This window comes from Hemicordylus capensis, chromosome 12 (genome assembly GCF_027244095.1).
Source record: "Hemicordylus capensis ecotype Gifberg chromosome 12, rHemCap1.1.pri, whole genome shotgun sequence".
In the NCBI taxonomy this organism is placed as follows: Eukaryota; Metazoa; Chordata; class Lepidosauria; order Squamata; family Cordylidae; genus Hemicordylus; species Hemicordylus capensis.
In genome coordinates this window covers 4652965-4669941 of record NC_069668.1, presented here as the reverse complement: position 1 = coordinate 4669941, position 16977 = coordinate 4652965, and the positions used below count along the sequence as shown (strand labels likewise).

Sequence of the window (16977 nt, the reverse complement as noted above, 5' to 3'; positions counted from 1 at the left end):
AGCTTTAAGAATTTTCAGCAGAGCCTGCATCTTCACAACGAGTGCCGAGGCGGATAATATAGCCTTTAGTCCTCTCCCGCACGCATATCCCCTCTGCTGCAGTCCAAACGCACACCGGACGTGGAGACGTGCGCCTCTTTTCCGCCTTTCCCAGTCTCGCGTGTCTCCAGGACCTAACCGCGAGCTCCGCCCCTTCTCGGTCACGTGAGGCATCCCGTGTGGGCGGGGCGAGCTTGCAGGCTGGGCGGGGGGGCTCCAGGGAGGCGGGTCGATCAGTTAATAGGCGACGTCACGTGATTCGGCATGGAGGCGGTGGCCGAGGCGACCAGCCTCCTTCCCCTCAGGAGTCGGCGGCAGCGGCGCTGCTGCTAGTGGCAGACGACGGGCGGCGGCGACGACGACGACGGCGTCGGGCTGGGTCTGGCTGAGGCAGGCAGGGCCCGGGCGAGTGAGGGCAAGGAGGAGGCAGCGGCGTCGACGTTCGCCATGGACTGAGGGTGACGCGATGGGCAACAAGGAGTCTCGCATTGGCTTCCTCACCTACGACGAGGCCCTGAGGAGAGGTGAGCGGCGCCGGGCCGAGGGAGAGGGGCGGTGGGCGGGGCCTCTCGGGAGAGGGGTTATGCTAATGAGGGATGCAAATGAGGGGCGGTGGGCCAGTGGGGCGTGTTTCTGGGAGGCGTATGCAAATAGAGGGGGGCGTGCCTCTGGGTGGCCCGCGCCTCCAATGAAGGGTGGTGGGCCAATGGGGTGTGTTTATTAGATATGTAAATAAGGGGCGGTGGGCCAATGGGGCGTGCTTATTAGAGGAGTATGCAAATAAGGGGCATTGGGCGAATGGGGCGTGCTTATTTGAGGAGTATGTAAATGAGGGGCATTGGACGAATGGGGCCCAGGGGGTGTATGGGGGAGCCTATCAAGGGGGTGGGGGATATCTAGGGTTGCACCTATAGGGAGTGTTCTCTCTCTCTCTCTCTTTCTACCCCACTCATAGGCCTGAGTGGGGTAGAAAGAGAGATTTTGAATGACACTTTTGGGAGGGTTGGTCAGGTTATGGGGAGTTGCTTTTGGGGTGGGGTTTGCTTGTGCATCTTCTCTTGGGGATGAAGGAAGCAGGAAAAGGAGTGACTGGGTTTGGGGCTGCCCTGACTGTGGAGGCCGCGGGTGGGGTGGTGCTTTGCAAGGGGGCAGCAGGAGGCTTAGGTGGTTTGAGGGGTGGGATTCCTGGCTGGGTGTGCTTAAAGGACTCATCGAAGTTGAAGCTGGTGCCCTAAAAAGAGCCCTGCTGGATCAGGCCAAAGGTCCATTGTGCCCAGTTTCCTACAGTTGCCTGTCAGAAGTCTCTGGGAAGCCTGCAAGCAGCAGGTGAAGGATGTAGCTTCCCCCCCCCCACCCCCCCGACCTTGTTCCCCAACACTTGCTGTTAAATATATAGGTAAGTGTCCAGCTTCTGGGGTAGCATCTTTGGAACTAGCACTTGGCTGGACTGAAAAACCTCCAGGCTCCCTTCCAACTGTAATTCATGATGTGCTGAGGTCCACTCGCTGTTGTCTTTCAAGGGAGTGTGACTTCTCATATTTCAGAATTATCCTGGCTTGTTCAGGAGGAAGCGTAGGGGCTGCTTGGGGAATTTTAGGGTGGATGATAAGAGATCTGCTTAGAAAGGAAGCCGCTTCAGACAAAGCTGTCTCGTTGGTCCACCTCACCCGTGGTTGTTTATGTTGACTGGCAGTGGCTCTCCCAAGATATCCGGTATGTGCCTTTGCCTGCTGTCTGATCCTTTTAGCGAGACATGCTAGGGATTGAGTCTTCTGCCTGCAAAGCATGTGCAGTGACCTCTCCTCTCAGGGAGTGAAAATTTGGCAACGGCAAGGGATGATGAAATGTATGAGGGGCCATTGGTACAAGGAAGAAGAGACAGTGGCTTGACTTTGAGAAGCCGTGCGAAGGAGGTTGAGCTTGCCCTGGCCTTACTGGGGGAGAATAAGGAGTGAGACCCGATCCATCTAGGGAGTGACACAGCTGGAGAGCTGGTCTTGCAATAGCAAACATGCGTTGTCCTCTCTGCTAAGCAGGGTTCAGCTTGGGTTGCATTTGGATGGGTGACTACGTTGGGACATAAGAAGCAGCCTTATACCGAGTCTGACCCTTGGCCCATCTAGCTTAGTATTGTCAACACGGACTGGCAGCGGCTTCTCCAAGGTTTCAGGCTGGAGTCTCTCCCAGCCCTACCTGGAGATGCTGCCAGGGGCTGAACCTGGGACCTTCTGCATGCAAAGCAGAAGCTCTTCCACCGAGGTACAGTCCCACCCCCTAAGGGTCTGTTTCTAACAGTGCTCACATGTAGGCACCCATCTAAATGTGAACCAGGAGAGACCCTGCTTAGCAAAGGGGAATATTCAGGCTTGCAGCCACAAGCCCAGCTCTCCTCCCATTATCCATGTGAGCATTACTACTACGAGTAAATATATATCGCTTTTCAGCTGAAGTTCTCATCGTGGTTTACATAGAAAGAATATATAATAAACAAAGATGGTTCCCTGTCCCCGAATGGCTCCCAGTCTAAAAAGAAACACCAAGTAGAGACACCAGCAACAGCTCCTGGAGGGATGCTCTGCTGAGGCTGGAGAGGGCCAGTCGCTCTCCCCTTGTTAAAGAGAAGAGCATTGCCTGCTGTAAGATATCCCTTTTACGTTTATGGGGCCGCAGCTCAGTGGTGGAGCCTCTGCTTTGCATGCTGAAGGGCCCAGGTACTCCCTGGCAGCATCTCCAGGTAGGGCTGTGAGAGATTCCTGCCCGAAACCTTGGAGACGCCGCTGCCAGTCCGTGCAGACAAAACTGAGCTGGATGGGTGAATGGTCTGACTCGGTGTAATTGGCTCCGGTGCCGGAAGCGCCTGTGAGGTGGGGCCCTGGGGCAGTGAGGTGCAGTTTGGGGGTGCCTGAAGCCGTGGGGAGCGCGGTGTGGCAACCCCCCTGCAGTGGGAAGTACTGAGGGGAAGGGGCTTGTGGCAGAGCAGGAGAGATCGAGAATGGAGGGATGGGGTGTGCTCTGGGGGGGAGGAGAGAGGGGCCAGGGCAGGCATTGGGGAGGACCGGGGTAGTATCAAGCAGCGTAGAGGGCAATCTGGATGACAGTTGGCGAGTGTCAACCCGGGCAGTGCAGATCGCCCCTTGGAAGGCAGGAAAAGGGAGACCAATGATAAAGGGATCTTGGCCGGCAGAGCGGAGTGCTAAATGTGTTGGAGGGAGGGGGTGGAGTCGGGATCTGCTGCCCCACACGCCGCTGTCCCTGAGGGGGAATTCCGAGAAGTAGCTGGCGTGTGTGTGTGTGTGTGTGTGTGTGTGTGTGTGTGTGTGTGTGTGGTGGGGGGGTGATGGAGGAGGAGGCCAGGTTGTCTCTCCCCTTCAAGTCACGTTGGGGAGGCAGGCGGGAGGCATCCGACGCGACCCGCCCCCTCCCCTGGTGGAGCTGTCAGTATGTGTCAGGACCGAGTGGCGTGAAGCGTTCCCGGACAGGCCAGAGACGCTTGTGCTTTGGACGGCACCTTTGAGCTTTCTCAGGAGGAGGGGAGCGGGAGGCCCGAGCAGCAGCTGGCCCCAGACCTCTGGCCCTGGCTTGGGTGCTAGTCCTCGGCTGGGAGGCCTGCTTCTCCCTTGCCTTCATTTGCACTCTGGTTTGGCTTCCTCTGGTTAGGGTGGCAGTCCTTTCTGGGGGGTGGGGGTGGTCGCTGGGCAGCTGCCGATGGTGTCCCAGGGCCCCCCTTCCAGTTATAGTCCTCTTTTGCTGGCTTCCCACCATGTTGCCTGTTTTATCAGTTGTCGCATCTCCATTACATGAAACGCATTAGAAGCGCCGGCTTCCGTGTCTGAGCGTGGCCCTCTTCGCCTCTCCCATCCTCACGAGTGCCTGCGCGTTACCTGGGGGTGCGACGACAGAATGCAGCCTTGTTGCCTTGTTAGTCACTGTGTCTGTTGCGCCTGCCGCCTTTCCTGTCCTTCCCAAAAGTCCGTGAAGAAAACGTCCATGGGACAGAGAGATGGATGGAGAGGGACATGTTAGCAGACATGTTAAGGGCAGGGCTGCCTGGTGGGATCCAGATAGCGGAATCAGCTATACTGGGTGTCTCAGCCCTTTCTGGGTCTCGTTCTACTTGGGGTGGTTGGAAATGAATGTTTGGTGCCCGACGGAAATGTCCCTTAAACCCGTCTTGATGAATTAGATACTTATTTACTGAATGCAGGTCTGGGGAGGTGAGCAGCTATCTATCTATCTATCTATCTATCTATCTATCTATCTATCTACATTTTATATCCCACTCTTCCTCCAAGGAGCCCAGAGCAGTGTACTCCATACTGAAGTTTCTCCTCACAACAACCCTGTGAGGTAGATTAGGTAGGTTTAAGCACATCTAACATACATGAATGGTGCCTTCATGGTTTTTGGCTGTACCCTGAAACATCTGTGGATGTGCCAGGTTACACAGGTATGTTCCTCAGGGAGTCGGGACTGGCTGGAGCTTCCTCTTGAGCAGAGGCTCCGGTTTAGTACCAGCTGGGGTGGTCAGTCCCATCTGTTGTGGGGAATGCTCCTTGTGACGAGGTCTACCCCCCTGGAGATGGAGAAGAGCTGAGAGCATTGCAAGACGGTCCGGACACTCGCATGCTTTTATTGCCCTGACCATTGGGCTTGTAGTGGCTACAATTTGCCAGGGTGTTTAAAAAGGAACATTGGTCTTACCGTGAAGGGTTCTTTTTCCTGGTGGTAGGAGAGCCTCAGAAACGGGTTATCAAGAACGCATGCTCGAGACAGAACTGGACATGTGACTCTTTGTGGGCGTAGCTGCCTTCCAGTTCCAGGGATGTTGAGCGAAGAAGCATTGAGTCTTGGAGAGAGCTCGGCAGGTCCGTAAGGACTAACAAGTTGAAAAACTGTGTAAACGAGAGAGCTAGAAAAACACATGTATAATAACCAGATTAAGGTAACAATAAGGTTACAGTGATAATAGGAGGAAGTAGATATTTCTGGTGACCCTGAGAGCCGTCTGACACCTCCCTTTTGAAAACAACCACCCAAGAAAAGAAAAAAGCATCCGGGTGGGGCTGAGGCTCTCCTACCACCAGGAAAAAGAACCCTTCACGGTAAGACCAATGTTCCTTTTTCCCCGGTGGTAGGAGAGCCTCAGAAACGGGACGTGCCCAAGCGATAGACAACAGTCCCGGGTGGGAAGGATGCGACTACAGCACCTGTTGCAATATGGTACGCCCAAAGGCCGCCTGAAGTTAATTAAACTCAGAAATTTTGTAGTGTTTGATAAACGGTGAAGCTGACGACCATGTGGCCGCCCTGCAGATCTCAGAGAGTGGGACATGGCTGAGAAGGCCGCTGAGGTGGCCGCACTCCTGGTAGAATGCGCGGTGACCCCCCCAGGTAGTGTCAAGTGTAGGGCTGAATAGGCCAATCTTATACAAGCTCGAATCCACCCCGCTAGGGCAGGACCGGACAGTTTTTTACCCAATGACTGTGGATTGAAGGAAACGAACAAGGCATCCGACTTCCTAATATCCTTGGTCCTTTTGAGATACGTACGCAATGCTCTGCGGGTGTCCAATTTGTGCCATAGTTTTTCCCTCCTATGGACAGGTGAGGGACAGAAGGATGGTAGAACAATTACTTGAGATCTATGGAATAGAGAATTCACCTTCAGCAAGAAGGTCTCGTCTAGCCTCAAGATAACTGCATCGTCTTGAAAAGTGCAAAACTCCTTCTTGGAGGAGAGAGCCCCCAGCTCTGAAACTCTGCGTGCTGATGTGATTGCCACTAAAAACAGGACTTTATAGGAAAGGATCTTCAATGGAATAGTTGAAATGGGCTCAAAAGGTGATTTGGTGAGCGCGTTCAGCACCTTGTTGAGGTTCCAAGTGGGAAATCGGCGGACAGTAGGGGGGGCCAAATTTGTGGCCCCTCTAAGGAACCTTGCAATGTGAGGATGTAGTGAGTGCTGGTTTCCTGAAGTAATTTCCAGGACAGAAGCCAGCGTCAAGACCTGACGTCGTAGGGTGGAAGGGTGCAGTTGCAGCTTTAGGCCTTCTTGCAGGAAACCCAACACCTCCGGCACCCCTGCTTGCAGGGGGTCGACATTGTTCTGGGACGCCCATTTGATGAAGGCTGTCCAGGTGACTTGATAGATACGTTGCGTGGAGGCTCTTCTAGATGCCAACATTGTGTTCACTACTGGGTCTGCATAGCCTTGATCCGCTAACTTCGAGTGCTCAATTTCCAGGCGCACAGCTGTAGCCAATTTGGGTCTGGGTGATACACCGGGCCTTGTTGCAGTAGGTCGTGGCGGTGTGGTAGAGGCCACGGTTGTCCGACAGCCAACTCGACTATGGTGGAGAACCAGGGTCTTCTGGGTCAATGTGGTACCACCAGTATAAGCTCCGCTTGCTCTTGAATCGCTTTCCTGAGAACCTTCATGATTATAGGGACCGGCGGAAATGCGAACATCAGACCCCTTGGCCAAGGGGACAGCAGCGCATCCGTTGCCTCTGCCCGGTGAGACTGATACCTCGTGAAGTAGCGTTGTAACGGATGATTGGTGTCGGATGCGAAGAGGTCCACCGACGGACGACCCAGGTGATTTGTTATCTCGGCAAAGACCTCTGGGTGTAGTGCCCATTCTCCCGGGTCCAGCGTTTTGCGGCTTAGCCAGTCTGCCAGGTCGTTCTCTTCCCCTTTTAGATGTTCTGCTGAGAGGGATCTGAGGTTTGACTCTGCCCACAGGAAAAGACGGTTTGACTCCTCCATCAACTTTCGTGACCTGGTGCCCCCCTGTCGGTTGATGTGGGCTTTCACCGTCACATTGTCCGTTCTTATGAGGACATGTTGGTTTACAAGGTGGCTTTGGAAATGAAGGAGTGCGAGCCGGACTGCTCTGAGTTCCAGCCAATTGATGGGGTACTGTGATTCCCCCGGAGTCCATACTCCTTGTGTGAAGAGATCCTGGCAATGTGCACCCCAGCCGGTAAGACTGGCGTCTGTCGTTAGAACTATTCTTGTCGGAACTTCCAGTAAGTGTCCCCTGGTTAGAGCCGGGGAGATCCACCAGAGAAAAGATCTTCAAACGTGTCGAGGTACCTTGACAGTGGTCTTTATGCCCGCCATTATGTGATCCTGCCATGGCAGAAGTAGCCACTGCAGGGGCCGGGAATGCCACCTGGCCCACAGAGTGCAGGTCAGACATGATACCATGGAGCCGAGAGCCTGTGAAAGCGTCATGACGTCCATCGTTCTCTTGGTCAATAAGGGCCACAACTGTCGTTTTATCCGCTCCCTTCTCTCCTGTGACAAGGAGATTGTGCCCTGTGCCGTGTCGAACAGAGCCCCGAGGTGTACTAACTGTTGGGTCGGTTCGAGGTGGCTCTTCTGAAGATTTACGACGAAGCCGTGGTCCCCGAGAGTCTGCAGTGTGGTCCTGATGTCTCTGAGGGCTTGGTTCCTTGATCTGGCTCTCAGAAGCAGATCGTCTAGATATGGGTGGATATGAATGCCCCCGAGGCGCAGATGTGAAATCAGGGACACCATTACCTTGGTGAAGACCCTCGGGGCAGATGATAAGCCAAATGGAAGTGCCCGATATTGATAGTGGCTTCCGTTGTAAGCAAACCGAAGGTATTGACGAGACCGCACCGCGATCCGGATATGTAGATATGCTTCTGACAGGTCGAATGCCGCTAAGAAATCCCCTGGTTGTATGATCTCTTTGATTGATTGCAGTGATTCCATTCGAAATTTTTTCTTTGTCACGTAACGATTGAAGGCCTTCAAATCCAAAACAGCACGCCAGGAACCGTCTTTTTTCGGCACAAGGAAAAGGATGGAGTAAGTGCCTTGAAAAAGTTGCGAATGAGGGACTGGTTCTATGGCGCTGATTTGAAGAAGATGTTGCACTGCCTGCAGCATTCGAAGATGTTTGTCCGGAGAAGAAGATCTTGCGGTGGGGATAAATCTTTGAGGAGGTCCTGATTCCAATTCTATATCGTAACCGTTCGTGATCACGTCGAGCACCCATGCGTCGGCGGCTGTAGACATCCAGGTGGTGCAGAACTCCGAAAGTCTGCCGCCTACGGGGGTAGCGTCATTGCTTCCTGTAAGAGGAAGCACCTGCGAACGATTTTTGGTTAGACCCTCTGGAGTTGCCTCTGTAACGCTGTCTCCATTGTTATCTACCCGAGCCTCTGGTATGGGGAAATCTGGGGTCTCTAGACGCATACCCTTGGTTATAAACCGGGAAAGGTTGGTTGAATTGCTGTCTGAAGGGACGAAAGGTGCGCGTGAAGCCGCGAAAGGACCCCCGTGAATACCTGCGCGCAGTAGGCATCACCTTCCTTTTATCCCAGGATTCAACCAGGACTGGTTCCAGGGCCGGACCAAACAGGTTTTCACCGGCAAAAGGGGCAGAAATCAAGGCCAACTTTGACTTATAATCAGCATTCCATGATCTAAGCCATAGGGCCCTGCGGATTGCAACGCCCGCCACCATGGCTCTCGACGATTGTTGAATCCCGTCTAAGCTAGAATCCGCCATCAGGGCGGCAGCTTTGGCCATTTTATTAATTCCTTGACGGAGTTTGGGCAACTCTGGGGGAACCAATTTAACAAGTTCTTTGGCCCAGAGAAGGGACGCTCTGGCAAAAATAGAGTTTGTGGCTGCTATCTTGATGGCGGAGGCCGTGGCGTCATGAACCTTCTTAAGTAGTGACTCACTGCGTCTGTCCTCCTGTGTCTTGAGTTGTTCCTGACCCTCTGCCTGCACCATTGCCCCGGACACCAACTGTGCCACCGGTGGTTCTACCCTTGGAGTAGCCAGCAGTTTTGACATGTCATTAGTCAGCACATAATGTTTTTTGGGGATATTGCCTATTGGCTTAGAGGCCGTGGGGCGTTGCCACTCGGCGCATAACACATTCTTGAATAACTGTGGGAAGGGGACGGTTGGACTCACCGCTTCAGACGCTGGGAACATCTGTTGATCCAATGTGGATGTCGTGCCCTCCTGCTCTGGGGTAGCAACATCACTGATTATATGTTTTGCCTTTGTCAGCAATACCTCAAAATCAGCTGAGGAGAAAAGCCTAGCGTTGTTAGGTATGGGAGGGGGGACCTCCTCATCTGACAGTTCCCCTTCTTCCTTATCTGAGTCTAGATCAATGGGCAAATGGGGGAAATGCTCGCCCCCTGAGGAGTGAGACCCTGTTGGAGGGCAGGGACGTACTAGTTGAGGATTAGGAACTGGTATTCCCCGTGGGGCTGATGATGGCTGAACAGTAGGGGGAAGCACCGGAACCACAGGTGGTGGTTGCTTGGGAAGTTTGGGTACATTGGTGCCGCCAGAGCCTGAGGAGGACGAAGGAGAGGGTCTGCGTCGTTTCCTAGGTCCCTGTGCCAGGAATCTGGGCAGGAAGGACCCAGGTTCAGACACAGGTATGGCCCTACGTCTGGGGCTAGAGTCTGGTGATGACGAAGATAATCTCCCTGAACCTCGCCTGTTGGGTTGCCGCCTGTGACCCAACCTAGGACCAGCTAAGCTATCCAGGGGGTTTAGTAAAGGGGCAGGTTGTGGTAGCGCTGCAGGACCCTGTAATGATTGAACGTTGGTCTGGGCAAAAACTTCCCTCCTGAAAAACTCTCTCAGCCACTCCGTGGCTGCAGGGGAGAAAGGGTCCTTACTCACATTTTCCATAGAGACTGAGACTTCCCCCACCGGATCACCAGGCACGGAGCAGGGCGCCGCCTCCCCGTATGAAATAGCAGCCTGAGTCCCAGTACTGGTCGTTGAAATGCCCACCGGGCAGTGACCAGTGGATTTAGTTTTTACCGTGGTGTTTCCCGGTATGTTGCCCACCGGGCACCGAGCCACCAATTCAGTGTTTGCATTCTTTTTCAAGGATTCCTTTTGTTTCGCGCCATTTCCCGCCATTTTAAACTTAGAGCGGCGGCAAACCGCTTGGATTAGCAGGCGCTCACTAAGGCGCTTGTGTCCCTCCGCCTTTGAGAGGGACTCCTTGCGCTTCTTTTTCTTTTTTGGTTTTTGCTCCTGCAAGTGCTTGGATTTTTTAGATACCTTAGAGGGCATTTGTCCAGCAACAGAAACCTCCCTTGTTAAGCCCGGAGGTATTGCAGTCGTTTTAGCTTCCACAGCTACGGTTGCTTCGGCAACGTTAACGAGGGCGGAGGAATCCTCCCGCCCGCTGCCCAGGTGCTGCGGCAGCAATGAAGCCTCCGACAGGGAACCCTGAAGGAGTTCTTCAGCATGGGAGATGTCCATAAGGACGTGATAATAATGCAAAACACAATAAAAAACAATTTAGCAGTACCAAACGGTAGCGAATTCAAAATAAGAAGTTAAATTTTTACTTGCAATACACTTTGGGGCCGAATAGAGAATGGACTCTCTTCCCCCCCCTCGCACAAATTCCAGGATAGAAAAGGCAAACGGAGACACAGAGGATCAATACACAAAGGCAACGGACACAGGGAATGGAGGAAAAAGGCTGAAAAACTAGTGCTAAGAAACTTGCCAAAGACAGAGCTCTCTCAAAAACATTCTTGTCCCGAGCGAGACAGAACTGGAACTGGAAGGCAGCTACGCCCACAAAGAGTCACATGTCCAGTTCTGTCTCGAGCATGCGTACTTGATAACCCGTTTCTGAGGCTCTCCTACCACCGGGGAAAAAGCCTTGAATAGTTTTAAAAACACAACTGCGGCTATAAAATGTTAACGGTGTCAGAGAAATGGAAATGGGCATGAATGTCCTCCAAAGATGATTCCAATGGGAGTCCAAAAATTGGTTCATTGTGACTCTGATCCTTTCCTCTGTACAAAAATGCCTGCAATTTTACTCGAGTTGTTTGGGGGGGTAGGGCTAAAGAAGGGGCAAGAACACAGAGAGAGCTGCTGTTGCAGCAATGCTATCGCCTCTCTTCCATTTCTAGGGGGCAGACGTTGCCAAAATCATTAAGCATTTATCCCCTGAGATGGGGCTTTTAGCTCAGGGGATGGGGCTGTTGCTGAGTGGCAGAGTCTCTGCTTTGCATGCGGAAGGTTCTGGGTTCACGCCCTGGCAGCATCTCCAGGCTGGGCTGGGCGAGACTCCTGCCTGAAACCCTGGAGAAGCTGCTGCCAGTTCTGAGTAGACAGTTCTGAGCTTGATGGACCAACGGTCTCACCTGGTATACGGCAGTTTCTATGTTCCTTTGAGTACGTCTTCTTCTCTCCCTACTCCACCCCCTGTGATTTTTTTTAGCATAGAACAGGCTATTGAACAGGTTGTAGCATCCGTTGGATGTGCCGTCTGCTCCCGGCTTTGGGGCAGCAAAAGACTCCTCAGCACTGACGGTGCTTATTTCTTCAGAGGTTCTATTCCCAAATAGAAAACGTAACTCAATTTGAGCAATACTCCGTGATGGGAAATTGTCACTCGAAAGATGAATGTCCGTCGGTGCTTCCGCATGTCGAAATCCTGCGGCATCTCCTCTATGAGTCTTCACTCTTTGATGGTTTAAAAAGGGGAACAAGACTTGGCTGGGTTTGGAGTAGAACTTGATGAGAGGTGATTATTTATTTGGGGGTGGTGCGGGGGAGACAAATACAAATCAGCTGGACGTATCAATAGTCTTGACAACTTTCCAAGTGCTTATCTCCTTGGAATATACGCAATTCACGTTGCTGTGTGGGAACGGAATTGCTGCCTCTTTCAGCAGACTAGTGTCTCTTGCAAAATTAGGTTTGTTTCTTGAGATGGTGGAGGAGTGTATTACATAAATAAGATTCCGGGCGGCTCATTTTAGCACCGTTAGACTTTGCCTGCATTGGCGCACCTTGGGCTTGTACTAGCTGTTGAGATCTGAAGGTTTCTGCTTGTAAGTGGGCTCTCAGGAGTCCCTCTTGGGTGTTTGATCTCGCGTTGTGGGCAGCGTCAGAGCCGTGCATGTTTTCTTTCTACTCTTCCCTTCCCAAGAGCTCTTTAGAGCAGCCATTCTTGGGGATGGCTGCTTTTTACAGGTGTGGGACTGGCTAAATAATGCTCCTTCTTATTTAGCCAGTGAGTCATTCTCTTGTCTGTGTGTGTATAAAAACAGTGGAGCAAAGACAAAATGTAATTTCCTTGCTCCTTTCTTTGCCTGTCCATAGGCCATGGCAAACAGAATCTAGGCTGCCTCAAGGCGGCTTGTGGAGAAGGGTTTTTCTGAGCAGCCAGTCGCCTTTTGAAGCTCTCTCAGTTCCGAAAAAGTCCGTCTTAACCAAAAGTCACACTTCTGGTTCCTCTGAGCAAGCTTGTAAATAGGCGATTGCTTGGTTGACTTTGGCACCCAGGCGAGAACTTCGAACGAGCGAGGAAGGTTTATGAAGGTTGGGGTTTTCCCCCTCCTAGGCCACAAATGACTGTAACGAGGGGTCAAGGAATGTTGGCTCAGTTCAGCAGTCAGGCAACAATTTTACTAGACAGGTGATTCGTCTACCTCCAGCTATGGCGGCGCACCAAATAAAACCCGCCCCACAGCGCTGCGGATGCCAAGTTGTGCATGGGCAATCCCGCCACTTAAATTAGCCGAACGCACAGCTTTTTACTCCTAGAATGTGCTAATCTGTTCACGTGTGTTGGGAAAGAAAGACGGAAGAAAATTGAAAAAGCAGACAGGTTTGGAAGGTGTTCATGGGGCGGGTAAGAATGTCGCTGGCTTTTGCACAAGGGTGAGCCCCAGCACCCTTGGGAAGGAATTAACCATTGGACAGGGCTGTGGGTTTCACTCCCTTTCCTCCAAACTATCTCCCAGTGCCAAGAGCACTTGCAGTGTGTGCCTATCTAGAGGCTGACCATCAACTGGAGGAAGGAGTTTCTGGGCAACGTAACATCATCAGCCAGATCTCAAGTTACAAAACAAGCTGCCTGCTGTGGGAGGAGAGGAGCTGTGGTTCTCCTGCTGTTTCTGATGTGGAGACACATGTGAACACATCTGTGTCCCTGGGTTTTGGAAGAGAAAGCATGAAGAACATTAAAAACGGGCTTGGGAAGATCAGGAAGCAGAAGAAGTCATTACAAGAGAGCTTACTATGAATGCTCCGAGCATTCAGTTCTCACAAGACCAGCTCTCCACCAGTGTTCCCTCTAACAGGGATTCCCAGATGTTCAGTACAACTCCCAGCATCCCTAGCTGCAGTGGCCTTTGGCTGGGGACTCTGGGAGTTATAGTCAACAACATCTGGGAATCCCTATTAGAGGGAACACTGGTGGAGAGCTGGTCTTGTGGCCGCAAGCATTAATTGTCCCTGTTGCTAAGCAGGGTCCCCCTGGTTTGCATTTGGAGGGGCGACGACCAGTGTGAGCACAATACGATATTCCCCTTAGGGGATGGGCCGCTCTGCATGCAAGACGGTCCCAGGGTCCCTCCCTGGCAGCATCTCCAAGATAGAGACACCTGCCTTCAACCTTGGGGGAGCTGCTGCCGGTCAGTCCTCAGCTAGTTGGACCAGTGGTCTGACTCGATATATGGTAGCTTCCTCTGTTGCTAAAGAAGAAGGGAATGGCAACCAAGAGCTCTCCTTCGTGAAAGAGCAGCCGAGCTGTTTCCAGAGGAGGAGGCCCAAACGCGGACCACAGAGCCGTGGGGCAGGTGGATGGGGGGCTAGCCTGGGCCCCTGCCCCTCCCTGCTTTCATCCTGCCTGGGCACGGATCAAAGCCCCAGCTAACGGAACAACCCCTTCCTCCTCCCTGCATCCCCCCTTGGCCTTGACTTCATCAGCAGGGGGTCAGGGAGCCCCTTCACCAGTAGGGTCAAGCAGGACAGTTTTTTGGGTGTGTCCACATGTCTCTGGGTTAGATCTGTGGGTCCAAAGCATCCTGCAGTGCACAGAAGAAAATGGGATGCTTCTCCGGGATCCTGGCCCCCAAGTGCCAGCAGCAGATTTTAAAGAGGTTTAGAATTTTCCTACCTTGTTTATAGATACAGAGGCACACAGGAATGTAGGAAACTGCCTTATACCGAGTCAGACCCTTGGTCCATCTAGCTCAGAATTGAGCTTGTATTGAGATTCCTGGCTGAACGGGGAATTTGAACTCTGACCGTCTCGGCCCTAGTCCAGCACTCTAGCCACTATACCACACTGGCGCAGGGGATGCTTCTGTTTTAATTCAGCCCCCGAGAGAGTTGATAAAACTCCCCTTCTTTAGTGTCCTTTTTAACGTCTCCTCTGAATTTAACTGTGCCTTATGCCTAAAATTCACTGTAGTAAAATTTTCTGTAAGAATAGCTGGAAATCCTGTGAGCTACTTGTCGAAAATAAAAATCACCATTGCAAAACTGTTTAAAATGTCCTTACGATCGCATTCTCGGGGAAGCGGTGGGGAGGCCTGCTGGTGTGCTTTTCCTACAATCTGACAATCCGTTACGTTTAAGAGCATATCTCAATCTTCTCAAATTGTGAGTGGCAGCAGTTCCACATCTCTCCTGTGTAAATATTTGAGTGGGACCAGGGGAAAGCCTTTATCGGAAACTTGGCAATTGGTAGGCAATTCTGGAACGCGTTCCTGGGTCTAAAAATACAGTCTTGCTTTATATGGCTTCCAAGTGATGGATGTATCAAGCTGCGCGATTCTTACGAATTAATCTGCAAATTTAAGAATCTGGAAGGAAGCTGTTTTTGCTGCAGTTCCTCTCTCTCTCTCGTTCTGTTGGAGCAGCACAGAAACACAGGAAGGTGCCTTATACTGAGTCAGACCATTGGTCCATCTAGCTTACTATTCTAAGCAGGGCTGTTCAGCTTCAGTCCTCCTGATAATGTTGGCCTGCAATTCCCATAATCCCTGGCTATTGGCCATTGTGGCTGGGGCTTATGGGAGTTGTAGGCAGGCCTGGTCTACCCATACTGGTAGCAGCTTCTTCAAGGTTGCGGGCAGGATCTCTCTCAGCCCTAACTTGGAGATGCTGCCAGGCACTGTTCCCTCTAAGATGATGATGATGATGATGATGACTACATTTTATATCCCGCTCTTCCTCCAAGGAGCCCCGAGCGGTGTACTACATCCTTAAGTTTCTCCTCACAACAGCCCTGTGAGGTAGGTTAGGCGGAGAGAGAAGCGACTGGCCCAGAGTCACCCAGCAAGTCTCATGGCCAAATGGGGATTTGAACTCGGGTCTCCCTGGTCCTAGCCCAGCACTCTTGCCACTACACCACGCTGGCTCTCAAGATGTGCGCACGCTCACACAGTTTCTGATGTCCGCTCAGTTAATATGAGATCCCGCTCAGGTGGAATCAGGAAGGCTCCATTCTGAATGCAGGTGCGTGTGCACACTGCCTTGATATTGCCACCCGGAACAAAACCCATTCCGCACACAGATAAAAAAGAATTAAGAGGGAGGGAACTTGGAACCTTCTGCATGCAGGCAGGTGTTCTTCCCAGAGCAGCCCCATTCTCCCCTGAGGGGCATCTCTTCCAGTGCTCACACCTCTAGTCTCCCATTCAAATGCAACCAGGGCATATCCTGCTTAGCGAAGTGGACAAGTCCTGCTGGCGCCCGCAAGACCGGCTCCCCTCCCTTGTGGGTGAAAGCCAGCTCCGTGTATCTTCCCGATGCAGGGGACGGGGCTGTGGCTCAGTGGCAGAGCATCCACTTTGCACGCCAAAGGCCCCACGTCCAGTCCCTCGCAGCATCTCCGGGTAGCCCTGGGAGAACGACTCCTGCCTGCCACCTTGGAGAAGCCGCTGCCAGTCCGGGTAGACAGTAATGAGCTTGGTGGACCAGTGGTCTGACTCAGTCGATAGCAGCTTCCTGGCAGATGGGGCCGTAGCTCAGTGGCAGAGCTCCTGTTTTGCATGCCGCAGGCCTGCAGTGCAGTGCAGCCTGTAGCCCTCCGACTAGTAGCCGTTGATAGACCTCTCCTCCATGAAGTTATCCAAACCCCTCTTAATGCCATCCAGGTTGTTGGCTGTCACCACATCTTGTGGCAGAGAGTTCCACAAGTTGACTGTGTGGAAAAGAAAGCTGCCTTATACTGAGTCAGACCCTTGGTCCATCCCGCTCTGTACTGTCTACACTGGATTGGGAAACTACACATAAGAAAAGCCCTGCTGGATCAGGCCCAAGGAGGCCCATCTAGTCCAGCATCCTGTTTCACACAGTGGCCCACCAGATGCCCATGAGAAGCTCACAGGCAAGAGACAAAGGCATGCCCTCTCTCCTGCTGCTACTCCCCTGCAGCTGGTACTCAGAGGCACCCTGCCTTTGAGGTTGGAGGTGGCCTTTAGCCCTCCAACTAGTCAAATGAAACCAAATCTTTATTGTTACGGTCATTCGACCAGCAAAACACAAAGTATGCAAGCTTTATGCCCTCCAACTAATAGTCTTCTCCTCCATGAAATTCTCCAAACCCCTATTAAAACCATCCAGGTTGTTGGCTGTCACCACATCTTGTGGCAGAGAATTCCACAAGTTGATTATGCCTTGTGTGAACAAGTACTTCTGTTTGTTGGTCCTAGATTTACTGGCAGTCAGTTTCATGGGATGGCCCCTGGTTCTAGTGTGATGTAAGAGGAAGAAGGATTTCTCTCTATCCACTTTATCTACACCATGCATGATTTTATAGACCTCTATCGTGTCTCCCCACAGTCGTCTTTTTTTCTAAACTAATAAGAGCATAGCTAGGAACCACTATTGGTGTTGAACAGGCCTTGAGACATTTCCTCTGGATCTAGCAGCCAGCTCCAAAATTTAGCAACCAGACAGTGGACTCTTGACAACATTAGGTGATGGATATTGTGACGAAGTTGGCGAATGGGCTGCTTTTTATTCCTTTTACAAGGAACAGAGTTAGACCAGAAACAGGGCTGCCTGAGACAAAGAAAGGTTTTGTCTTTGATAGCTCTATCTTAGTCACACCATAGTCACGTCACGGCTGGATTACTGTCCCCTTAGCT

The 16977-nt window shown here is 52.1% G+C and overlaps 1 protein-coding gene across 2 annotated transcripts in view; it reads left to right on the top strand.

Annotated features, from left to right (window-relative positions):
• Positions 1-258: 258 nt before the first annotated feature.
• The window catches only part of USP32 (ubiquitin specific peptidase 32), a 145382-nt gene continuing 128663 nt past the window's right edge, over positions 259-16977 (top strand). For both annotated transcript variants that reach the window (XM_053275083.1, XM_053275082.1), the window contains exon 1: positions 259-563. In XM_053275083.1, the coding sequence (XP_053131058.1) occupies positions 506-563 (58 nt within the window). In that variant the 5' untranslated portion in view covers positions 259-505. The remainder of the gene's footprint in view (positions 564-16977) is intronic.